The sequence below is a fragment of the Staurois parvus genome, unplaced genomic scaffold (genome assembly GCF_062004578.1).
Source record: "Staurois parvus isolate SC_StPar_1 unplaced genomic scaffold, SC_StPar_1.0 ptg000242l, whole genome shotgun sequence".
In the NCBI taxonomy this organism is placed as follows: domain Eukaryota; kingdom Metazoa; phylum Chordata; class Amphibia; order Anura; family Ranidae; genus Staurois; species Staurois parvus.
In genome coordinates, this window is record NW_028318038.1 from 2127661 (window position 1) to 2154204 (window position 26544).

Here is a 26544-nt window from a genome sequence, read left to right on the forward strand (position 1 = left end):
ATTTTGCTTATATAGAAGCTATAAGGTTTTTATTGATATTTCTTGGGATTAATGTTGAAACAGTTTAAGCTTCATACACACGGATGTTTTCCCAACACAAATTGATTCAGTATTTCTGCACTTGGGAGAGACAACTACCAGCATACAGCTTTCCCATAATAATAAAAGACTATACACGGGTATAGGGCGTGCTTGTGTAAACACCCGCATAAATCCCCGGGAACGCACAAAAGCAACATTTAAGGATTTATACCCATGCGTAAGTTACCGCAATCATGGCTTATTCTTAATATGGCTAGTATACAGCCATTCATTACTATAGGGTGGTTGTATACGGCAGTTTTCTCTCCTGAGCACAGAAATACACCTAAAAATGCCTGAAAGTGGATGATGTCAGTGTTCAGTATCTCAGTGTTAACCCCTTCTATGGTATAAACCAGCAGAGAGTGGGAAATGTAAAGCCACTCAGTGACTAGAGTAAATGAGGTAGCTCCCAGTGCTCAGCCTGATTGGCCTACTCACAGAGTGAGTCTTCAGATACAAGGCAAAAGCTGAGACAATCCCAACAACTTAGACTTGGAAAGAACTCTGCAGCTAACTTGTTGCCAGAACAGACTCCAAAAAGCGCTTTATCTGGAACTCAGTTGCTAAAGGCAACAATGAAATTCCCAATTAGTGGGGAACAATTAACCACAACCAGATGGGGTTAGGCAGTGGTGTATTTAGGATTTGTGGTGCCCTAGGCAATACAAAAATTGTCTGCCCCCATGGGCACTGACCAACACAACCCCCCCCCCCCCCTTCCCCATGTGGAAAGAGCCTGACAGTGACCAACAACATCCCTGCCCCCCACCTGGAAGAGCCTTTGACTACCCCCCCCCCCCCCCCCAGTGATAGAGAGACACTCATCTTCACAGATCTGGACATCTCCGGGAACGAGAACCAGGCTCTACATACATCATCAAGCAGCCCGTAGCCGCTCTTGGATCCCACCTGGTTCCCATGACATCTTTCCCTGCTTTCATTCCTTCTTCTGTGGGGAGGTGCTGCCCTCCTGAAAAATGCCACCCTAGGCAAGTGCCTTGTGGTAAATACACCCCTGGGGTCAGGTCCTTAGATAGAGGAAACCTAGAACAATACAGGTCCCAGTGAGATAGACCAGCCAGTGTAAGTGAGAAGATCCTAAAGCCTTACACCCCTGGCCCCTTTAGGATCAAGGAATGAGAGCACTGTAGAAATTGTCAGGCCAGACAATGGACTTTGTATAGTGAGACTCACTAGAGAAAACTTTGCATCAGCTAGAAACAGCAGTCTATAAAAGTGAGAAAGGACTCCTAAATCTGCCATAGAAGTCTGAAATTTGATTCCACAGTCATGATGATTGAAGGGTTAGGGTGCAAGAGAAACGTCTCCACCAGGGTAGGTTGGACCTGGGGATAAACCTTAGCCCCTAGGACCCTTGTATTTGTTTTGATCCCTTAGACACAGTGCAGCATCAGCATAACATTAACTTGATTAGAAGAAAAATTAGGGGAGGGGGCCTATTTTTGGGAACAAAGTTTAGGAATGCCTTTTATCCTCCCAGATCTAGCACAGCGTCAATGGCCAAGAAACAGGAATCTTATAAGCATAGTGATGTTAACCTAATTAGAGAAAAGAACAAGGAAATGGGTGAGAAAAAAAAAAAAGAAAAAAAACCTTCCTCAGTAGACAGACTCAGTCTGGGGGAAAAAGGATTCAGCTCTAGGTGAATAGGTCCCCTGAAGGCATTCCCTGTTCCTGACAAAAAATACTTGCCGCAATAGATTAGCTCGCCCTGCCTGCTGACAATCCAGGAACGACCCACGGTCTTCCTCCAACCAGCATGACATGCCACATGGTGTCAGCGCTGCACTTTGGAGCAAGACTACCAACTGAGAGGACCTAGTTTCCAGGGGAATGCCCTTAAAAGGATCAGGGCATGTTAAGACTGAGTGTTGTAGTGTCATCCAGCACAGATGGCAGATTACCTCTTGTGACAAAAGAAGGACCCCCATTCTTTCTCAAGAGCAAGGACACAGCAGTGCTTTGTGGTGTCCAACAAGGTCCGAACTAGGAGACCCACCCAAGCAGGATCCCACAAAGCAGAGGTAACTACCTGTTCTATAAGATAATCAAGCAGCTCCAAAGGAGGACCCTAGGAACCATAGATCAGATACAGGGAGAAGAATTCTTATCAGCTGCATGACAGAGGTTTAGTGGTCACTCCAGTGACTATGTAGTTCATACAGGCAGACATGTTAGTCTGCTCAAAACTTAGGTCCACATTATTAGAGAAAATGGTCACAGACTGAAAAGAGAAAAAAGGTGTGTGAGGAGGATCCCCCAACAACACTGAGGAGAACAGAGGGGTAACCTCCATCTGATGACAAAGAGCTGAAAGGTAAATTTGCAGTTTCTTGCTACAAAGAATCACTATGGGGATTATCCTCACCAACAGATGACAGTTTCCAACACTATAACCTGACAGGGTGAGTTTCAGACAGACCTTGTAGAAGTTAACCCTTCAGAAAGAGATTGCCCATTAAGATCCACAAAACCTATTCTGTTTATCAGCAGTCACCTGATTTCCCAAAATGAAGAGGCTAGGTAAAAAAAAAAACCAGTAGGCCAAACACAAGAGTCAATGCTCCCAGAAATATTAGATGTGCAAGGGTTCCATAAAGGTCCCTATCTGGGTAAATGGACAGCCAAAGCTGATCTCAGAGATGGCCCAGCTGATGCAAAAGGCCTAGGAAAGAGAAGAATCGAAGGAAAATTTGGAAAGATGCAAACTGCAGCTGAGCCTAACCACTAAAAATGCAAACTTCTGAGCCTAACCACTTTTGACCTAAAACAATGGACACTTGCTTCTACTCACTCAAATGGTAACTGCCTCGACCTTGTATTCTTACCTATGCACTCCTTGCATCCTCAAAAACTTTCCTCTTCCTCTCTGATCACTCCCTTATTAGCTTCACTCTCTCCTTGGCTTCCAACTACCAAACAGTTACCGTAGAAACCTTCATTATCTTAACCCTTCTCTTGTTTTTTCAGCAACAGGTTGTCTCTGACAAAATCTCAGCCCTGTCCTGCCCCAACCTGGCCACTTCTGTATACAATAGTTCACTGTCATCCACCCTGGACACATTGGCCCCCCTCACTACACACAGAATTAGGCCTTGACTGCTACAGCCCTGGAAAACAGACAATACCAGATGCCTCAAAACACGTAGCCGTGCTCGAGTGTTTATGGCGTAAGACTAAGACCCAGCAAGACTTCGACCAGTATAAATCTGCCCTTCAAAAATACAATTCTTGTCTCCACACTGCCAAACAGACCTATTTTATCACTCTCATTAACACCCTCTCATGCAATCCCTGTCAACTCTTCTCTACCTTTAACGCTCTACTTCCACCCACTAACTCACTCACTGCCGAGGAGATCATTAATCACTTCAAAAATAAAGATTGTACAGTGGAGATCTTGTCACAAATTGTATCAGATATCTCCCTCACCCTACACTCCTTGTCCACCTGCACAATCTATACTTCCCTTGTTTAACCCAGCTACTATAGAGGAGGTTGGTAAACTTTTCTAAAGCCCACCTAACCACCTGGACCCTGTTCCCTCGCAAATACTACGGTCACCCTCTGGCTCGATCCTTCATTCTTTAACTCATATCTTCAATCTCTACCTTTCTACTGACATCTTCCCCAACTCTCTAAAACATGCGCTAGTCACCCCCATACTTAAAGCCTCACTGAAGCCCGCCAATCTTGGCAACCTAAGACACGTCTCCTTACTCCCTTTTGCCTCTAAACTCCTTGAACATCTAGTCTACAACCAGCTGAGCTGCCACCTTATTGAGAATAACCTTCTCGATCCCCTTCAATCTGGATTTTGCCCACAATACTCCACAGAAACTGCTCTCCTAAAACTCACAAACAACTTACTAACTGCTAAAACCAATGGTCACTATTCCGTACTCTTGCTCTTGGATCTCTCCACTGCCTTTGACACAGTTGACCACCCCCTCCTCCTCACAAAACTCGATTTACTTGGTCTCCATGACAAATACCCTCCGTTGGTTTAAATCTTACCTATCTCACCGCACCTTCAGTGTCACTTACAACTCTACTTCCTCCTCCTCTTACTGTCGGGATCCCCCAAGGTTCTGTCCTTGGACCTCTCCTATTCTCCATCTACACTTCTTCCTTGGGTCAGCTGATAGCTTCCCATGGTTTCCAATACCATTTCTATGCTGATGACACACAAATCTCTCTACTCCTCAGCTCAGTTTCCACACATATCACCGATTTACTAAACAGACATAGACTGAATGTCACACCACTTCCTAAAACTCAATCTATCCAAAACTGAGCTCATAATATTTCCTCCCCCACGTGCCTCTTCCCCTGATTTCTCAGTCAGGATGAATAGCACCACTATAAACCCATCACCGCATGCCAGGGGTAATCTTGGATTCTGAACCATCCTTTCAGGCCCACATCCAATCCTTGTCCAATTCATGCCGCCTCAACCTCCGCAACATTTCCAGAATACGCCCCTTTTTAACCAATGATACCACAAAGCTAATTCACTCCCGGTATTCTCTCGACTCAACTACTGAAATTCCCTCCTCATTACCTTACCTTCACATAGGCTATCCCCCCTCCAGTCCATCATGAATACTGCTGCCTGGCTCATCCACCTTACCAACCGTTCAGTGTCTGCTACCCCTCTCTGCCAATCCCTGCACTGGCTTCCAGTCACTCAGTGAATAAAATTCAAAATACTAAAAACTTGCAAAGCCATCCACAACTCTGCCCCCAGCTACATCACCAACCTTGTCTCAAAATATCAACCAAACTGCTCTCTTCGATCCTCCCAAGACCTTCTGCTCTCTAGTTCCCGTGTTACGTCCTCCCATGCTCGCCTCCAGGACTTCTCCCGAGCATCTCCCATCTTATGGAATTCTCTACCTCAATCTGTCCGGCTGTCCCTTAATCTATCCACCTTTAGACGATCCCTGAAAACCTCTCTTTAAAGAAGTCTATTCTGCTTCTACCTAGAGTACCTAGTCCTCTATCAGCTCATCCCCCCCACAGATTTTACCTTTTGTATCACTCTCCCCTTCCTCCTAGATTGTAAACTCGAATGAGCAGGGCCCTCGGTTTCCTCTTGTACCAAATTGTATTGTAACTGTAATGTCTACCTTCATTTTGTAAAGCGCTGCGAAAACTGTTGATGCTATAAAACCTGTGTAGTAATAATAAATTGAGCGGCGGCACGAAGAAAGGAGGGAACAGCTACATAGAGCACCAGGGGCAAGGGGGCTTAAAAAGGGCACTCTATGTAAATGATTGCAGGGCAAGCTACCCATGGATCCAGAAGCATTCACACACAGCACCTCAATTGTAGAAGTGGGGGCACAGGTTCCTTCAAGTTTTTTCAGCTGCTACTGCAGAAGTAGCTGAAGGAACAGGATGTGACTCAGACATTGTCTCCCTGGACCTTCTGCAAGGCTGGAGTATGCTCTGGCCACCTTGATGGTGGTATCAAGGACACTCTTTGAAGGTTAACCAAGTCAGATGCTCTTTAAATAAGGCATCAGCATCCAAGCACCTTAACAAAAGTGCTCTACATATTTGGATAGACCCCAGATGCCTATACGAGACACAAAGGCAGCACAGTCAAAATGAAAGGCTAGAGTAATCTGATGCACATGCTTAATTAAGAAGGGTACATGGAGGTGAGTTAGCGCAAGATGAACGTTCCCTATTCGGTCCAAAAACACAGGGAGGAAACCTCATGTGGCTGATAAGAGCTGTGCAAGGGCACCAAAGCAGTTGTCACCTCAAGGCAGGCATTCTAGGCAGAGAGGAAGTAGATCTCCGTAATACATGCAAAAAATAAATTAGAGAATGCACCACTGAGTGCAGACTGTAAAACAATTTATTAAAAAAACAATGTGACTTGCACTCACATGTAACAGATAAAATACAGGCACATCTGAAATCTTATAGTCACCGGGGCGTTCTACTGCAGATGAAGAAGTCCTTTTCCTGGGTCCAGGGACAGCAGGATGGTATGACAGAACTGGAACAGGAGCTGTAGTGCTTGGGTGGAGCGCAACGCTCGGCGTGATTGGGTCACTAAAAGAGATGCGACGTTTTGGAGCATGTGCACCATGGAGGGGGTATGCTCCTTTGTCAAGCTGACAAGATTGGCAGATGTGCAGGCTAGTATACAATGGGGCAGTGTTCCTGCCAAATAGAATTGGGTAATACAGCGACAAATAGGAAGCTAAAATGCATGCCAATACAAGTGTCATCTAGTGGGTAAAATTGGGATATACAATTGCAATAAACCTAGTTAACACACAAAGTATTTAGAAAGGCTGGGAGTCTGATGTGGATAAGAAAGGGGAAGCCAGGAGGGAGACCAAGATGTTTTTGGCTTCCCCTTTCTTATCCAGTTTTAGTAAATCTCACCCAAAGAGTCATGAGCTCATACATGGCAATTGTGTCTCCTTAGCTGAACACACACAAAATGCTTAACCCTGCAGATTCTTATCGGCAATGTGCTTTTCCCAGTCCATTTTCCATTTTTACTGAGCAGATATGGGACATACCATTGCTGATCTCTCCCTTGGAATTTACTTGTTACCCGGCTGTCATGCTGACTAGCTCTACTCTGAAACAAGTTCTAGATAGAATTTAGTTCAAATTCCATTTAATAAAAGGGAAGGCAAATGCTAGATCTTTTGTCATAGGTGATGCCTGCTAGCATAAGAATTAGAGGGCAGATCACCCCCAAACCCTTCCCCACAGCAAGTGCAGAACTTAATAAGCGGTCTATACAAGACACATCACACTTAGTACTAAGAACAGGTCTGTTTATTACAGTTAAAGCAGTACAAGAAAATATATATAGAATGCAAACTGTAAATTTTTGTACACTTGCTCACTATTCAGCTGCTGAAGTGGTCCAAATGCTGGTCATACACAGCACAACTTTCTTCTAAATCAAGACAACCTAGCAGTTAATATAGTTATATGGCAGGTGTGTTGGTAGGTTGCCTTTATCTCCCTTTTTTTTTTTCCATTGGACTGAAAGGCGGCAATTTTTTAGACTCTCTGCATAAAATCGGGCTCAATTTGACCCAAACTAAAGGAGTATTACTAAAGTCACATAAGCACTTAAAACATGTTGTATTTCTCAAAACAGAATTGCAGGCACGAAAGGTTTCCGTGACTTCATCTTATTTTTACAAGCCATGTTTTCCATAGTGTCAGGCAGTAGCACAGAGGTGTTATTTGCAAAAACTAAAAAGGAAGAATTTGATTCTTGTTCTACATGTCATTCTGAGGCAGGCTGGTAAACAAAAAAAAAAAAAAAAATCCCATTTGAAGTTCTATACTCAATTTCACCTACCATTTCAGGTGGGCAGACAAAAGGGGAGGGGAAACCCCCCCCCCCCCCCAAAAAAAAAAAAAAAAAACCAAAGCCCCCCACCTTCAAAAACCCACTGGCAACCCGCAGCTAAGGTTTGCTGCCCTATTGAGCAAGGGTCTCCATGCCCGCCATGCCATCCTGTCAAGCCTGGCCATTAACCATACAATCAGCATAATCTTCAACAATTGCAGAGCTTTTGATCTTACTCAGAAGGGGCCCGTCAGGCCACTACAGCAAGATGGCAATAATGACAGAGCAGCATCCTTACACCAACATGACAGCCAAGACTTTGAAAACCTGTTAATTTTTGACACCCTTGAAATGGTGTGGTTTTGTAGAAAACTTTAACTGGGAATTAAAAAAGGAATCCAGGGAAGGATTTAAATAAGTTATATTTTTTTTAACAATGACGCATATAGCGTACAGTACCATTAGATACAATACCAATTATATTGGAACACACACTGCTAAGAAAAGTGTTAAATTATATCTTGCTATACACTGCAAAGGCAGATATTGTGTTGGCTCAATTAGCAACCAGCCAATCAATTCATAAAGAACTAGTGGAAGCTATAAGAGCTGGGAAAGAATCTACTAAGCAGAACGCACATACACATCTATGAAGAAATAACACCAGACAAAAGACATTAGTTAGTGTGCGATGATGACAGTCCATCGAATGTATAACCCAGTACACAGATTAAAATAAAAAAAAAGTGCATTTTAACCAGTCAATAGTCTATGAAGAGGGCTCATTTCTCAGTTAAACTTTTTGCATTGATCTCCTTGAGTGCCTCATTCTTCCGGAAGATATATGCATTGGGACAGCTTTGGGGATCTTCCAGGTTTTCCAGCTGGGCAATACCAGCAATACAAGGATCATGGTCTTTCAACATGTCTGGAAATACATGAGATTTTTTTTCCAAGCGGCTGGAGCGTCTTACAGGGGTTAAAAATTTGTAACCCTTGATGCTGGATTGCCCCTCCATCATCTGTAGTTTTCTAATTCTGGATAAGACAAATAGAAAAATATATACGATGAAACCATTGCTATAACTAAAATAAAAGAATAACTTATACTAGAATAATCACAAATCTTTATTATATACATTCAATGGATCAAACAACTTTATGTAAATTATTCATACTGCACAGAAATTGTATGCAAAATTTTTGTTAAAAAAAAAAAAAAAAAACTTAAAAAAAAAAAAAGTGCTAAAAAATAATTAAGCATACCAAAGCCAAAACTCTATCTGTATCTTATTAGGGAGATTTTTCATCACTTTCTATCCTTCAGACTCAACAAGAAGTGAGATCTTGTTGAGTCTGCAAATACAGGAGTCTGTTGAGTGAGATTCCTGTTCCGACGACAACTCAAAACATTTGGATTTTCCCCAACTTTTATTCCTGGTGATTAGGGCAGCAAGTCGATCTTCCTAACAGGGACCCAGACAACAATAAAAACCGGACAGTAGTTCTACCCTTAACTTTGTATTATAAAATACAAAAAAAAAAAAAAAAAAAAAAAAAAAAAACCAAAAAACACAAAAGTGAAGCGTTTTGCCTTTAGTTATACTGTAAGTAATCTAAACCAGCTTTTTTCAACCAGGGTACCTTCAGGTCATTTCAGGGGGGCCTTGGCAAAAATTGTACACAAGCTAGCAGGTGGATCAAGCCTGCCTTTTAGTTACACAAAGTCACAGGTTTTTATTGTGCACCATTACAACACCTTCTAGCTACTGTCATCCTAACAGCCAGCAATGTCATTGGTTGATGAGGAGGCTGTCAGGCTTCTGCACAGCATCCTTGCTTGCCCTCCACCCTTGTCCCTGTCCATCAGCACTCGGGTTATATTACCTCGAACGTTGAGTTCTATGTATGTGACTGTTCCTGCATTATGTAGAACTATTACTTTAGTTTTTACATTTTAGAATGGGGTGCTATGTGAAAAAAGGTTGAGAAACTGTACTAAACGTAAACATATTCTAAATGAAATGTGAATATCCAAAAAGTGCGGTGCACCTCTGCAATATATGAACACTTTCCTGTATTTTATTTGTAAGTGATATTAAAGGCTTAATAAAAAAAAAAACAAACAAAAAAAAAAAAAAACACACCACAAACAGATCATGCTTACCTGCTGTATGCAGTGGTTTTGCACAGAGCAGCCTGGATCCTCCTCTTCTCGGGTCCCCTGCAGGCTCTCCTGGCCTCTCCCCTCCTGTGAGGTGCCCCCACAGCAAGGAAGCTTGCTATGGGGGCACCCGCTGCTCCGTGTATCCATTCACACATGGAGCCGCGGCTTAGCCCCATCCCCTCTCTTCTCATAGGCTCACTGGCTGTGATTGACAGCAGAGGGAGCCAATGGCTCCCACTGCTGTCTCAGCCAATAAGAGGGAGTCCCGGGATTTCCAAAACTCCAGTGGACAATTTTTTTTAGAAGAACAGCAGCTAGAGAGGTCAGGGAAGGCTTGTTTTAAAGCGCTTTTGTTGCTTGTTTAAAAAATTGATCTTCCAGAAATGAACTTGTGGGCTGACACCACAGTATTTTTGTGGACTGAGTGTTGTCAGCCCTGCTTAGTTTTTGCTTGACAAACTACTCGAACCCATCCACTCTCCCATCTCCATTACATAAAAGGTAATCATTCCTTAGTCCTAAGATATGGACGGGGGACAATTTTTTTTCTTGAGACAACAAAGAATATGAGCACCGGACAGCTCTGAATTTCTGACATGATCAGAAAGTTTTTTTTGCTCTTATCAAAAAGATAAAACGAATTCAAATGGTATATTTAACAGACTAAAAGGAGGAGCAAATAAGGTTTGTCAGGGTTTACATACAGAGAATATATGTCACTTTGCCCAGTCTTGATAAACCACCCCCCACCAATTAATACACACCTCCGCTGTGCTTCCCACCTGGTCTATTCATACACCAAAGCCCTCAAAATACCCTGGGGCAGTTAATCACAAAACCTAAATGTACAAGGTCTCATGGAGCTGAAGATCAGCAACTGTGTAAAATTCCAACAAATGACAGACATGGAGTTCACACATTTATTCTAATCAGGTCCTTTGATAAATAGGACAGCAGTGGAGAGGAGGGTGGTAAACATATGAGACATTCTACCAACCACTGGGTAACAGCTGGACTATTGGAAAGTTATGAGTCAAGCACCTCCAGGCCCCATTATCCCGAAACCCTTAGTAAAGGACGCAGGCAGAAACAATTAGACCCTGATGTGCATTAGAATGGAGATATGCACATAGTACACTAATAGCATGTCATCGATTAAACATGTACTTTCAGGAAAGGGGAGATCTTACTTTTCCAAATGAGGGGTTGTAGTAATGTTGAATCTAATAACAGATGACGTATCCTCTCCTTTTTCTGGGGTGCCCTGAGACTTGGATGGTTTCTCAGGAGTGGATGGGCTCTTTGGCTCATATTTCATTGCTCTTCTCCTTCCCCTTTTTCTTTTTTCCTTCATAGCAGAATCCTCAGGTTCAGACTTTACTTCATCCTTTAATTCCTCAGCCTGAGCCTCTTCCTCACTCTCATTCTTTTGGTTCTCTCCTGTAAAACAGCACCAATTAAGGACATATAACATGTTTATTCTGTGTATACTCAACCCAAAGTTGGCATGTCTGGTGGGCAAAAATCACCTGCTGGCACTTTATAGGACTCTAGTGCCAAGACTGCAGTATCAGCCTCTGCTCATAAGCCAATAACAGAAAAAGGGCTAGTTACTAAAACTGCATTATGTAAACTCTGGTGCAGCTCTGTGTAGAAACCAATTAGCTTCCAGGTTTTATTTTCAAAGCTTGAACAAGCTAGAGTTAGATGATTGGCTACCATTCACAGCTGCACCAGGTTTAGTAAAACTCCCTCAGTGTCACTGTCTTGGTGAACATTGGTACTAACACAGAAAATTATGGGAAATACAAGATGTTGGATGTTCCCTAGGCGATCTGAATGGAAGTGGAGTGGTACCCAATCATCTTCTACCCACTCCAAGACAAATAAATAAAACCCCAATAATGGTAAAGAGGAAGGAGGAAGAAAAAGTAGAACTTTCCCTTTCCAGTGAGGTTCTGCTTTAAAAGGTGTGTTCAGAATAGGACTAAGAGAAAGGGAAGATCAACCCACTTTGACCGGACCAGTTCTCTCCTTGATTGAGGATCTATGGGCTTTGATGCATACCGCTTACTTACACCTGTCTTCTGGTGAGTGCGCATTTCTGCTTTTCTTCACGGACTGCCACCATTGATTTTCCACTTGTCATCTGGCACGTTTTTATGAATACACTTTAGTGAACTTTCTTTCCAACTTTCTTATCTAGCGCTGCACTTTTGTTGATATTACTCTGTTTAAGTATTTTTGGTTACTTAGAGTGCTTAGCTGCTTTTTTGGATTAGCGCTCACGCTTTTATTATTATATACATAATCTTAAGAATCTGCCACACTAAGAGGTTTCAGAGACTTGGTCCCACTCTGTGCTTTCATCCGTCAGCACTTGCAGCATTACAGGACAGTGGTGGAGCAGGGGCTGATGGAGGGAACCACAGCATGCAGCAGGAGACAGCCAAACATGTGTCAGATGTTTAAGATTTTTGACCAATCTTCATCATTTATCTGCTGAGACACACTATGGCTGCTGCTATGTGAATACACAGGTGGCTAGGTTCATAACAGATTCTGTTTTAAGTAAATCTATGACACTATGGAGATTCAGGCAGCAAAATTCTATTTTGTATAGGAACAACCATCTACTTGGCAATAGATTTCCCATTAAAAGAAATCTGTACTGTGAAAAATAAATCAGAACTCCTAATCTTTAAACTTGTTCCAAGTCACGACTTAGAAATGACTGAAGTCATTGGCCATTATTGACACTTGTCTGTAACCTCAGCAATATAAATAAAACCCACTTATAATCCTAAGACACATACCAGGCTCAGTCTTCAACTGTTCCAGTGTATTTGCAAGAATGGCTCTCAGCTCTTCTAGAGGCTGCAGAAGAGGGGAAAAAAAAAAAAAAAGTGTTCATCTCCTAAGAAAACATTTAGGAGTAGTTACACATACAGTAGTTAGCATAAACCTTTTAGAGCACGGTTTATGCTAGCAGCAAACTGATGTACAGGCTAAAGCACCTGATCTTAAATTAGATATAACAGGGCCAAAAGATATAAAAACATGGAATATGAGTGGGGATTAGCTGTAAAGCAAACTTGTGGCCGATTAAGCAGTGGAAAATCATGGATGTGCAATAGTGCATGTACCTTATAGTCCCCAAGCACAAAAGTTATCTGGAGAACACCCAGCGTACCAGAAAAATAGCCATTTCCATTACAAGAAGCAGCAATCAGGTCTCATTCCTTCCAGCCCTTGTTACCTCCCTATTGGCTACAAAATATGACAGGGCCCATAGGGAGGGTTAACGTGGAAACCATCCTCAAATATGGGCCATAAACAACAGAGGTGGATCTCCTGTACACCACAGACCTGATCAATCCATAAAACCTGTAAGGCCTGTAAGGAGATTTTAGGGTGATTTACTAAAAGGCAAAAAGACTGTGCACTTTGCAAATGCAGTTGCACTTATTTCCCCAGAGCTTATTGAATGTGGTAAAGCTTTATTGCTTTCCATCACCCAATCATGTGCAAATAAAAATGCATTTTTTTAAATTATTTTCCTTGCACCTGATTGGGTATTCTTTACAAAGTGAAGCTTCACCATGTCCTCTTCTACTAAGTCCTGGGAAAAGGAATGCAACTGCACTTGCAAAGTGCCTTTAGAAAATAAACCCCACTGTAAGCATGGCATAGTAAAATAAGTGATCTTCTAAAGTTATTCTTACCTGTGCCCCAGCTGCCACTGCTTTCTCACACACGTCAATTACTCTATATGGCTGGCCTTCCCTCTGTTCAAGACGTGCCAGACATTCCCAATATCTGGAAAGCTTCTTTGCTTCCGGAATATTCTCAACCTGCTTTTCCAGTATGGATAGGATTTCTTCCTTTGGAATACCCTGGTACCAGAATAAAAAAAAAAAAAAAAAAAAAAAAAAAAAAAAAAGGAGGGGGAGGGGAGTGATACAGTTACCTTCTAGCAACACCAGTTCCAAACATCTTTTAATTCTAGGTTCACACTCTGCAGGTAGGGCAGCTCATTAATTTCAACAGGAACATGGATATAGAAGTCTGACACTTTCTGAAAATTGCACCACACGGAATCGCATAGTGCTGAAGCAGTGCAGTTTCATGCATGTCAAAAAGCAGGGGTTTTGCTGATGCCTGGGGGTGTCATTAAGACTTATTGGCACCCCTGGATGTTTGCTAAAGAGCAGATCCTTGGGAGATTTCCTCTCTAGTACTGTCATTTTCAACGATAACGGTAAATAGGACTAACAGTGAATCTTCCAAAAGGGGGGGCACAGACAGCAATACAACCAGACAGGTGTTCTCCCCTCTATCTCAAAAAAAAGTTCAGTGTTTCTCAACCTTTTTTCAGTCACCCTTTAAAATTATGAACAGTCCCGAGGAACCCCATTCTAAAATGGGGTGCCTCATGGCTGTCCATAATTTTAAAAGGGCACCCCATTCTAAAATGTGAATAACTATTCTAATAGTTTTATATAACACAGCAACAGCCACACATGTAGGACACCCAACATTGGAGGTGATTTATTCTTCCAAAGCAAATACACTTTTGCACACTGGTCCATCATTGATGACTATACCTCATCTATTAGCTTCTGACACTCGGCAAAGATCTGGTTGACTTTCAGAGTGAACCATTCCTGTTCATCCTCTTCTGCCATGGTTGCCCAGAACAGCTGGCGAGGTTCTTCGGGTTCATTTTTAATCACTGGCTCATCCTTTTGTACCTTAACTGTAGAAAGCGGGGTCACAGATGGGGGCCTTTTCATCACCTTTCCTTTTGATGCCCTCCACTGTGCTAAACGAGCCCTGAATAACAAATAAAAAAAAAAACAAAAAAACAAAAAAAAAAAAAAACAGCATTGGAGTTCATAGTCTCATCAAACCAAACACCCACATGCGGCCTAGCATTTTCCAGTAAGCTGCACACAGATCAAATTTGGTTAAATTTTCCAATAGATGAAGGACCAAAGTCTTATTGACTAGTATGTGATTTTGACCTATTTCTTAGAATCTGACGGGTTATCTGTTACACATCAGGTCTCAGAGTTGCACAATATTGTACAGTTCTCAGAATTTTATTGCAGGTTTTCAATCCAAAACACAGAAACCTTACACTGGATGCAGTTTTACCATACATTACTGTGACACTGAATTTGTGGCTTAGAGAGACATTTTTAAAAGTGCATTCCCCTTTTTGAAGTCAAATTTGTGAAACCCCTGCTATATCTCTGGCATGTATTCCCATGCACACAGCATACCTAAAAATACTTCTTACCCTTAGAGTTTTTTCTTTGGAGCAGCTTTATATGCAGGACTGTATAGGCAGAGTAACAGAATAGCTTGCAATTTGGGAACAGGCTGAGGAACTTTTTTTTTTTTTTTTTTTTAAATGCTCTTACATACAATGTACCACCCAAGACTTGAAATCTTTAACCACTTGTTAGGACAGACTGTGTGCACATCTAGTTTAAAACAGATAGTGAGATTTGCCAGCACAGTACAGACAGGGTGAATTGTGGTACATACAATTCCCTGGTCCCCTCTATAACAGCACATAGGTATTTGAACCCCTTGGCGCCGGCGCCACCCGGCCCTTTAAGGGTTTCAGAAGCCGGGAGGCGGGGTTTAGGGTCATGTGACCAGTGACACGCCATCACATGATGGGGAAAGGTCCCGATCGAAAGAGGAGAGTACCGGACATGTGTGCTGGGAGCGCGCTCTCAGCACATATGTTTTTTTTTTTTTTTTAATAGAACGCAAATGTGCGGCTGCTCGGCGTCTAGGTCCAGATGCCGGGAGACCGCACATTTGCGTTCAGCTGGAGTATAGAGGTTGAGAACGAAAAAGGTAAAGAAACAAAAATTATTATTTATTTATTTTTTTTAAGTTAGACTATGTGAATGGGAGCATGCAACACATTAATATTTATTATGGCTTAAGGCCAATTCACGTGCTATGAATTGCTAAAGGTTCTGACCTCTTACAAGGGTCTTCTGTGCAATAATGTGGATTTAGTGTAGCGAGGAGAAATGGGGGGGCGATGTAGCTTACCAAATGCTTAGCTGCATTCAAGCAAGATGATTGTTTTTACTTGCTTACCTGGAGAACAACATATGCTCCTGCTTTAACTACATATGGACCAATTTTGTTTCTTTTATTCTTAAAATACACATGCATACCTTTTTCGTCCTCCTCTTTTTTTTTTTAAAGTTAAGATCAAATACCCTCTGTTCTTAGCTGCATAGGAGCTTAAAGAGCTGGGGGGAGGCAGAACAGTACACAGCACACTGATCTTCCCAGTGAATGACTGGGGGTGTCAGCAAAAGTCCGCTCATAGGAGGAAAGCAGGCTGCATTCCCAACATAGCCAGACAACTAATGTCTAGTGTGGTCAGTTTATTAGGAAAGCAGAAGGATTGGCAGGAACACCAGCATCTTTAGTGTGGGAAGCCAGCCGAGACTCCTTGTGGCTTCACATCCGGCTCCCCACTGCCTATACATGAGCCGCATTTTGTGAATGGTCCCACAGCCTTCTGGGAACTGTGAAGTGTCCCAGAAGGCTGTGGGCAAAGAGAGGGTGGACCGAGCCCAAGTGGGAGGGGGTACCTTTCAAAACCAGGTACCCGTTCCCCCCAAAAAAAATGAGGCAAATTTTTCTGGGGGAGTGGACATAAAGCAGAACTTCCCCTTTTGGGTGACGTTATGCTTTCAATTTCAAAATGTGACTATTGACACGGGAATGTACAGAACAAAAAACAAAAAAACAAAAAAAAAAAAAAACAAAACACACACCACACACCTGCGTTCTTCCGCCGATTCATTCACTTTAGGGTATTTTCCAACAGTGGAAGGTCGCTGGTGACTGGGCAAGCTGCTTACAGGGCCAATTGTTACTCTTTTCTTACTCTGCATCTCAGATAAGTCTGCAGCCTTTTTCAGCACTTCAGGCTTCTGCTGCACATTTGCTCCCAGAGACTTCTTGTGGTTAAGTATGTGGGTGGTTCTTCTTATGGTCACATGTTGAACTTTGCTCTTGGTAACTGCAGTACTAGGTGCCTTTGTTTGTGATGTGGCTGAGATGACATGGGTAGCTCTTCTCATGGTTCTAGGTTCAGCTTTGGCCTTGATAGTTGTGGTGGATGTCCTGACTTTTGATGTTACTGGTGGAACTTTCTTTTTTTGTGGAACTTGCGGCTTCAGTTTCACATCATTGACAGAGGCTGGCCTTACTATTGGCTTCCTAGTAGTAGATAGATTTGGTTTGGTTGCTGCACTTTTTGTAATGTTTTTATGCTCTGGGACTGCACTTTTATTGTCTTTAGTTTCAGAAGGCTTCCTAAAAGAATTAATCTTGGACTGCACAATTTTTCCACGATAAGCTCCAAGAACAGGCCGAACTGTTGACTTCTGTTCTGCTTTGGCAGATTCCTCTTTTTGCTTCTCATCCTTTAGCTGTCTCTCCTTTAGAGTTTTTGTTTTTAAAAAAGACTGGCTGAACGTAGTAGTTTTGCCATCTTTATTCCCGACCGGTCGGATGTTTTCTTTATTAATCGGTTTAATCTAGAAAGACAAAATATACAAATTAAACTGTAAAAGTCACATCAAGCATGATGTACACTGTATAGGAATATACTGAGAAAGCAGAGGCCAGTAACAGCATTCAGCAAAGTTTTGTCTACTGAATATTACTCTACTCAAAATTTCAAAACACTTACCATTTTTTGGTCCACGGCTTTCACTGCTGCATTCTTTTTCTGGGGAGCTCTATTTGACCTCTCTATTAAAGGAGACCTTTCAGAGAGAACACAGAGGACCTTATAGTGTTTATATTTAAATAGATGTACAATATTGTAAAAAAAAAAAAAAAAAAAAGATTTAAACACCATTAAAAATATTAATGCATTGATTTTTATTTTATCATTTATCAAATTGCATAAAACAGAACAAAACTGAGATCAAACCAATGTCAACCGTTTGTCTTCATAAACATCAGTTCTCCCATGTACACTTGCATACAGTTTTTGATTTGGCAGGCATGTGATTTAGTGCATGATTAAATCGTTAGAGCAAACAGGTAGTGATGATCAACAAGATGGGTAGAATTTAATCAATGAATCAAACAGAACCAACTGTATAGGCGAAAGGAAACTGGATGAGGAAAAAACATGCTTTAATAACAAGCGGAGTTTGCTAAAGACTGTTAAACAAACAAAAAAAAAAAAACACCACAGCCCTTTACACAGGGCATGGATGGGCAAAGCAAAAAGATACAGAGTGGTCTTACTGCATCAACAAACGCTCTTCCAAGCTGAAATTTTGAAGCCATTCTAAAAAGGTATAATTTTTTTTTTTTTTTTTTTTTTTAAATAAACCTCTAATATTTACCTGCTCTGTGCAATGGTTTTGCTTCGAGCAGCCCGATCCTCCTCTTCTGGGTCCCCACCAGTTCTCTCCACAACGCCTCCCTTCCAAGTGCCCCCATAGCATGCCGTGCTAGTAATCAGTGACTTATAGTGTGGCGTGAAGTCTGGTGCTGAGTTTTGCTGGGAGGGATACTAACTGACACAGACTTTGCTTGTGACACTAACATAGCGATAATACTGTACTAATGACATGAATGGGTGACAGGGTGATCAGAAAGGCAATCAAGGTGTTAACTGTGTGCTGCTTTTACTCAACAGTATCTAACTCTTTTCTCCCTGAACTCAAGAATTGATTTAAGAGATTTTGAGAGAAGAAACAGCCAGATCGCTGTTCTGTGTGTTTGTAAATACAGAACTCTGTGCTGTGATTGGCCACAGCCGATCAGCAGGTATACAGCCAAAAATCATTGGCTGTAACCTACTGACAAACTCTTGCTGTGTCCAATCACAGCACAGATCAGCATGGGGTGCAGGCGCACCTGAAAACCAAGTAGTGGATTGTAATGTACCAATACGTTACCATGCCACCTGTTAGAAGTAAATACACTGTTAGAGGGCGACACACACACACACACACACACACCTCTTTTTTTATATTTATGCTGCCAAAATTAGCACGTGCTCTAAATTACCTCCAGCATTGCTTCTCTTTTTGCTGGTGGTCACCATTTCCTTGAAGCCCACAGCAGTCACTTTCTTATTGAAAACGCTCCACCCCCCCGTCCTTGGTCTCAAAAATTCAATATATTTGACTTTCGGTAATTAAAATGTGTGCTTTCGGTAATTAAAATGTGTGCATCTCTAGCCCTGATTGTAGGTCTAGGCTCAGGGGAGTGTCATAACACTGTGCTGCTGAGGGAGAAATTAGAAAATATCAGGGAGATAGGATAAGACACTTGCCTTGTAAGTTTAACTCTTTCATGTCTCCCTGGCAGCAGAGTTTGTCCTGTCACCTCTCTTACTTTCCTTTTCTCCCTCCCTAATCGGTGTTCTCTCTGCACAGTCTCAGTCCAGTATGGCACATCATACTCAGAAGATGCCCAGTGGCCTCATCAGCTCAGATATGTCCCTCGTTGTATCCATGGATGTAGGGCAGAGCTAGGTCTGAGACTTTGCCAAAGTGAAAGTAAATTTATTAGGAGAGGATTACATAGGCCGTCATCATTGCTAACCTATTCCTGAAAATGCTAGCTGCTTGTACGCTGTGTATTAATTTGTACTCATTTCACAAGCAATTTTCCCATGATATATGCCCAGTATCTTCTTTACATGACTTAGCTGAAGGCGCCACAAATACCAACCCGAGTAGAATGCTCATAGTTGGGCAAGGGATGTCACTAACTCGAGCATTACTTGCCCAGGGCACTCCATATAGGAGATGGACCTAGTAGTGCTTGTCATTGACCCCAGGTTTTCTAACAAAACTACTTACCTGATCTCATTTTGTTTCTTGGGCATCTTGGATTTCAGAGGGGCCATTTTTCTTGATACGTCGTCCTCTGAATGTTTTTTCCTTGGCTCTAGTTTGAGAGAACAAGAAACATTAATCTGACAACCTTGCTAACATAGTAAAGTCTTAAAATGATCCTTGTGTGATTAAAGTGTACATTACCCCAAAATGTAAGTGTACGTTACACCAACATTTATATTTTCTTATACAGTACCTGTCTTCCCAAAACAGTACCACATTCTCATTTTATTGTTAATTTGCTGTCAAAAACCTAGGGATCCTTCTTTCTTTTAGTAGTCTGACCATGAAAGGACAGAAACATATCCATCCTTGTACAGCCAGTTTGCATGTGTGCCTTCAGGATGCTGTGCCTTTGCACGGTGTGCCTGTACCTCTGTGGTCAGGAAGTTGTTGCTATGACTAGGAGATTGTGCCTTTTGTCACACCTCTCCACCCCCCACCCCCTCCCCAACAGAATGAGAGCAGCTGGAAGATCCTGAATGCGTTTGACAAACTGCTGTTGCCACGCCGCCTTCTCAGCTCTGCATTGATTTAATGACAACACTGGGATATGGCGGGACATGGGCAGGATGGCCAATCCTCACAAGAAGCCTCTGCCCCACCTCTCAAAGCCCGGGATGCAGTGCTATAAAGAGTCACATGAACATTACTCAAAAAAAAAAAAAAAAAAAAAAAAAAAAAAAAGGAGGGAGTTAACAATTAATTTTTTTGCTTCATTAAAAAGGTTTAACATATTTTACACTGTTTAATAGTTTTTACAAATACAGGATTCATATACACCTGAAAGGCAAAGTTCATTTGCAGGTGACCCGAAGTCAGGAGCAGACTAAGGAAATTTCAATGATCTGTAACCTAATGGGAAGCAGAACTTTGGTTACAGTGAACTTATTGAGACAGAAAAGAGCAACACTGTAACTATTTTACAGATTGGCCACATGTTTTTAGACTTTAAAAAAAAAAAAAAAAAGCGGTGACAGGATCTTTTTAGGCAATGCAGCCGTTGGATCCTGTAAATCATACTGGTTGCTTTGCTCATTCTAGTACATATTTTCATTAACCACTTCAAGTCTGGACACTTTTACCCCCTTCCTGTCCAGGCCAGCTTTCAGTGCTATCACACCTTGAATGACAATTGCACGGTCATGCAACACTGTAGCCATATGAATTTTCTAGCATTTTTTTTAAACCGATAAAACTTTATTTTTGTGGTATTTATTCACCACTGGGATTTTAATTTTTTTTGCTATATAAATGAAAAAGTCCAAAAATCTTTTTAAAAAAAGTATTTTTCTTATAAAATTTAGCAAATAAATCTTTCTTCATAAATCTTGGCCAAAATTAAATTGGTTATCTTTTTAGTAAAAAAACCCAAATTAGTTTATAACCAAAAATAATTTACTTTTTTTTATAGTATTTATTTTATTTTTAACATACTGTCACCGTAGCAGTACAGTGTCACCATAGTGACACTGTACTACTTGATTTTTTTTTTTTATTTTTTACACTGATTGCTTTTTTACCCATAAAGGCTGTAAAAGCAATAATTTGTCCTTCTCTCTGGCAGGATTTTTGCAGCCATTGAGAAATACTGTGAGAGCTGTGATTGGTCACAGTTTGTCACATGGTACAAGGCTACAAGGCTGTTGTGAATAGCCTTGTACCTTGTGATCATTCACATATTTCACTAGTAGTAAGCAATGATGTCAGAAGTGACATCTTGCTTACCACTCTTCATGTGATCACTGATTGGCCATAATAAAGTGCAGCTCTAGTCAAACCTAAAATAAATAAATAAAAACGGAGCATCCACCTCATCAACAATAATCTTCATCCCCTTCAGTTTAGATTTCCACAGAAACTGCTTTCCTAAAGCTCACAAACGATTTACTAACAGCAAACACCAATGGACACTATTCTGTACTCCTACTTATGGACCTCTCAGCTGCCTTTGGTACGGATGACCACCCGCTTCTCCTCAAAAACTTTACTCCCTATGGTATCCATGACTGTGCTCTTCGTTTGTTCTCATCCTACCTATCACCCGGCACTTTCAGTGTCACTTACAATTCCACTTCCTCCTCATCTCCTCCTCCTTTTTCCATTGGGGTCCCCCAAAGTTCTGTCCTTGGACCTCTCCTATTCTCAATCTACACCTCCTCTCTGGGTCAACTGATTGCCTCTCAATGCTTTCAATACCATTTCTATGCTGACGACATCCAAATCTCTCAACCCCTCAGCTCACAACAGTCTCCTCACATATCACTAACTTACTGAGTGACATATCAGACTGGATGTTACACCACTTCCTCAAACTCAATCTACCCAAAACTGAGCTCATAATATTTCCTCCCTCATGTGCCCCCTCCCCTTGCTTCTCGGTCATGATCAATGGCACAACCATCAACCTGTCCCTGCATGCCAAAGGTGCTAGGTGTAATCCTGGACTCTGAACTATCCTTTTGGCCCCACATCCAATCACTGTCCAAAGCTTGCAGTCTCAACCTCTGAAACATCTCCAAAATATGCCCCTGCCTAATCAATGACACCCTTCCTAACCATTGACACCACAAAGCTCCTAATTCACTCCCAGGTTATCTCTCGCCTCAACTACTGCAACTCCCTCCTCATTGGCTTATCTTTACATAGGCTATCCCCTACCCATGAAAAAATAGTGTACCCGCTACCCAAAGATGTCAATTCCCCATGGAGAACAGGGGACCAGTACTTAAAGCGGAACTTCCCCTTTTGGGTGGAGCTCCACTTTAAAGTTCTTTTCTTTGGTTAGGCATTTCTTTAGTTTGGTTATTTATTTTTTGTTATTTTTTTCCTGGTTATTTAGTTATTATAGGGGTTTTTTTGTTATTTCTTTAGTTTATTTTTTCTGGTTATTTTAGGGGTTTTTTTCTTTGTTATTTCTTTAGTTGTTTAATTTATTTCTTTATATTTTTTTTTTTTTTTTTTTTTTTTTTTTAGTTGTTTAGAAATTTGTTTTTTTTTTTTTTAGTTTATTGCAGTGAGCTTTGCGCTTTTTATGATGCCACTGCTACCCGCTTTTGGGTGCCATTAAGAATTACTCCAAAAGATAAACGAAACCAGCGCTCCAATCTTCATGCAAACCAAGGAAATGCCAGAATGCCAAAAGAAGAGGTGCTGCCCTTCTAAGATCGGGAAGTCTGACCACTGGTGAAAAAGAAAAGACAAGGGCGCACTCTCATCATGCATTACCGTGGTAAAACACGTATTTATTGAATAAAAAAAGGATGTATACTCACAAACCAAGGTGATTTAAAGCAGTATAGGTGGTCCACAAAAACAGTCAAAATACAACTGTGTCTAATGATGCGGATAAGCTGACGCGTTTCGGGAGCTGAACCCCCTTCCTCAGAGCTTTTTTTTTTTCTTTTTTGCGCATGCGCAAGTAGCTCTGAGCTTCATGAATAGCCCCGTCATCTTCTGGGACCTGTCACGTGTCCCACAAGACTTCAGGGAGGGAGGGTAGGAGGACAACTTCCGTTTCCAATCGCCTAGGCGAGGGGTAGGCAACCTGTGGCTCTCTAGCTGTTGTGGAACTACATTTCCCATGAGGCATTGCAAAGATTACAAAACCGACAGTTACAGCTATGACTTGCAGTCCTGCAGCTCTCAGGTCGCCTACCCCTGGCCTAGGCAATCGCAGTGGAAGTGGGAGGCAGTACCTGTCAATGTCAGGTACCCGCTCCCCAAAGCGAACAATCCTTAATGGGGAGCAAGGGACCAATCTTTAAAGCAGAACTTCCCCTTTTGGGCTTTTGGGTGAAACTCTGCTTTAAGAAATCACAGCTTGCACAGGAACTGAGGTTCCCAGTACGGTTGCGATCCCCAGTGCGGGCAGCGTGCCATTGGAACAAATACTAATTCCACATTGCTGTATGTGGGTGGTGCGGCTGCAGGTATTTTTGCGGGTCCCACAGCAGCACCACCCACACAGATGTGAACCAGGGGTTAATGGCAATGCAAGCGCAACACCTGTTTGTAGTGCATTTTTTTCTTTTTTGCACAATACGGGATAACAGGCATTTCTCCTCATGTTCCCAAAACCTGCAGATGTGAATGGGGCCCCACAGGGGAGGGATCTCAATTCATCTGGCAAATTAGAGTACTGCCCATCCTGACGAATCAGAGTTTAGCTTTTATTCCGCGGTAACAAACAAGTAACAGGATTGGTCCATATGAGTGCAGGACATGCAGGGAGCCTCAGGTCACCTAACTCCCGACAGGCCTATAGAGAGCACCCCCATACACCTCCGTGTACCCCGCTCACCTGTACACTGCACTGCCCTCCGCACCGTAGTCACAGCTGCCATCTCTGCACTCACTCCTCTCCTAAGTCAGTTTGAAAACCGCTCAGCCTAAAGTACCGCCTCACTGCATGTACGATTGGTTGCAGACTGTACTTTTTTCCTATCAGCGCTCTCCTCCAGAAAACTAGAACCTCTGGTTGGTTAACTGGTATAGGGCGTGCATGTTATTGCCCCTTTGCCAATCAGTTCAAAGTGTTTGCCACGTGATATTATAACGTTTCTCCGCAAAACCAATACGGCAAGCTTAGTTACGGTGGGCGTGACCGAAACAGCCAGAGCGGCTTGGGAAGGAAAGCTGGAACTTGTCACTGGTTGCTTTGGCAGCCGATCATCTGTCATAGCGTGTCATTGGCTGTTGGGTAAAATCTGTCCCCGTACAAGGAGCCATTTTGTTGACTCCCTTCCCTTAGCTTTCATAGGCTTTTGAGCTTCAAAACAATGGCCGACGTCTGCGTTTGTGTCTTGATTTTTAGGAAGGGGTTTGCTTTCACCGGGGTGTATTGACTTCCTGCTGAAGTCAGAACCTGGCTTTAGTTTCCTTCTTAGTGGTCCGGTATTATCTGTGGGTATGGATCGCTTTTCGTGGTGCACTGGGCTGCTGGAGATAGAGGAGACACTGGTGATCCAGCAGAGAGGGGTGCGCCTGTCAGATGGGGAGGAAAAGGTCAGTGCTGGCTGTCAGAGCTTTATTTACACAGACCGTGTCAGGGGCTAGAGGGTGACTGACTTGGCATTAGGGCCATTGGAAGGAAGGGGGGAGTTTTAAATGGACCTTAAAGTGGAACTTTCATCAGAAAATGAAGTCTTGCTAGATGACGTCAGGATGGCCCCTTCTGCAGGCATAGCTATGTCAAACATTAAAGAGAAGTATCTATACTGTTTAAAATCCAGAAATACCCTGTCTCACCCTGCTCTGCACATGCTCAGTTGTTCTCTATTTGAAGGCACTGCTGAATCTGTAGAGGCCGATCTGCTGACATCCTTAAAGTGGAGTTCCACTCACGCTGTCAAAAAATAAAAGTCAGCAGCTACAAAAACTGTAGTTGCTGACTTAAAAAAAATAGCCACTTACCTGTCCCTCGGTCCCATGGTGTGTCCCCCGCAGCCCGTTTCACCGGCCGTCCTGGATTCCAGGCGCCGGCATCTTTAGTGTGGACACCTGGCTGTGACAGCTTGCGGCTTCACAGCCGGGTGCCCACTGCGCATGCGTGAGTAGAGCTGCGCTTCATGAATGGTCCTGTAGTCTTCTGGGGCCTGTCACATGTCCCAAAAGACTACAGGGGGGGAGGGAGGACACCTGGCGATCGGACTGGAAGTGGGAGCGAGTACTTGTCAAATTCGGGTAATCACTCCCCCCCCGCCCCCCACAGGTGCCAATCCTTAATGGGGAATAGTCCTTAAAGCGGAACTTCCCCTTTTGGGTGGCGCTCCACTTTAAAGCAGAGCTCCACCCAAAAGGGGAAGTTCCATTTTAATGCTTTGTCCCCCGCTCCCCATTAAGGATTGGCACCTTTGGGGAGCAGGGGGTACCCGAATTTGACAGGTACCTGCTCCCACTTCTGCTGTGATCGCCTAGGCAATCGAAAGTGGAAGTTGTCCTCCTACCCTTCCTCTCCGTAGTCTTCTGGGACACGTGACAGGTCCCAGAAGACTATGGAGCCATTCACAAAGTGCAGCGGGCACCCGGCTGTGAAGCCGCAAGCTGTCACCGTCAGATGACCACACTGAAGATGCCGGCACCAGGGAGAGAAGACGGACGGTGAAACCAGCCATGGTGAGGACACCGCTGGACCGAGGGACAGGTAAGTAGCTGTATTTTAAAAGTCAGCAGCTACAGTTTATTTTTTTTTTTTCAGGTTTAACTCCGCTGTAAAGCGAAATTGAAACCTCCTATCCTTTAGGCCGTGTTCACACTATACGTGCAAAAAACTGACACACAGATTTCACTTGCAGAGAAATCAGTTTTCATGCGCACTTCAATGAGTTTTGTACACGTTGCAGATTCCAGCACAGAAAAAATCTGCATGTGATACCAGTGTTGTGGTGTGAACAGGGCACATAGAGAACAATTGTTTTCTCTGTGCCCTTGCAGAACGCATGCAGAAAAACTGACATCTCTGCACCATGGTGGGAACGAGCTTTAACAGACAAGAAAGCTGCTTCTGTTTGATCTGCAACTGGCATGGTGCTGCTCATATGATCAGTTATGACAACAGACATTTGATGGTTTGACAGTTTGGTTAACCACTTGCCGTCCACCTGCTGTTTATAAACGGCAGGGCGGTGGCACTCCAGGGGCGGGTTGCCGTTCATAAACGGCACCCGCCTTTTCTAGCTGTGCGCGCTCCCTGGGAGCGCGCAGCACCGCGATCCGGTGTCCGCTGTGTCCTCCGGACACAGTGAAACACCGATCGTCGGACGGGACCTCTGTACGAGGTCCCGATCATGTGATCACTGATTGGCCAATCAGTGATCACATGCAAAGTAGTAAGCAAGGATGTCACTTGTGAAATTTTTTTGTGATACTAGTAATGGTGTCAATCAACTGTGATAGTACAGCGGGCATTCTGACACTGGCTAACTGACCCAGACATCACCACTGACACTAATACAGTAATCAGTGCTAATAAAATGCACTACCACTGTACAAATTACACTGGGCAG

At 42.8% G+C, this 26544-nt stretch overlaps 2 protein-coding genes across 2 annotated transcripts in view; one reads left to right on the plus strand and one right to left on the minus strand.

Moving 5' to 3' along the window:
• Window positions 1-6903: 6903 nt before the first annotated feature.
• On the minus strand, window positions 6904-23992 carry CKAP2 (cytoskeleton associated protein 2). The gene is made up of 9 exons (XM_089680338.1): window positions 23841-23992; window positions 19502-19589; window positions 17362-17437; window positions 16446-17206; window positions 14225-14453; window positions 13343-13513; window positions 12434-12494; window positions 10808-11057; window positions 6904-8488 (listed from the first exon to the last, which is right to left on the minus strand). The coding sequence occupies exons 1-9, from the start codon at window positions 23881-23883 to the stop codon at window positions 8233-8235; spliced, it is 1935 nt and encodes a 644-aa protein (XP_089536464.1). The 5' UTR covers window positions 23884-23992; the 3' UTR covers window positions 6904-8232.
• A 343-nt stretch (window positions 23993-24335) lies between these two features.
• Window positions 24336-26544, plus strand: part of VPS36 (vacuolar protein sorting 36 homolog) — an 81191-nt gene continuing 78982 nt past the window's right edge. The window contains exon 1 of the mRNA XM_089680339.1: window positions 24336-24544. Within this exon, the coding sequence (XP_089536465.1) occupies window positions 24449-24544 (96 nt within the window). The 5' untranslated portion in view covers window positions 24336-24448. The remainder of the gene's footprint in view (window positions 24545-26544) is intronic.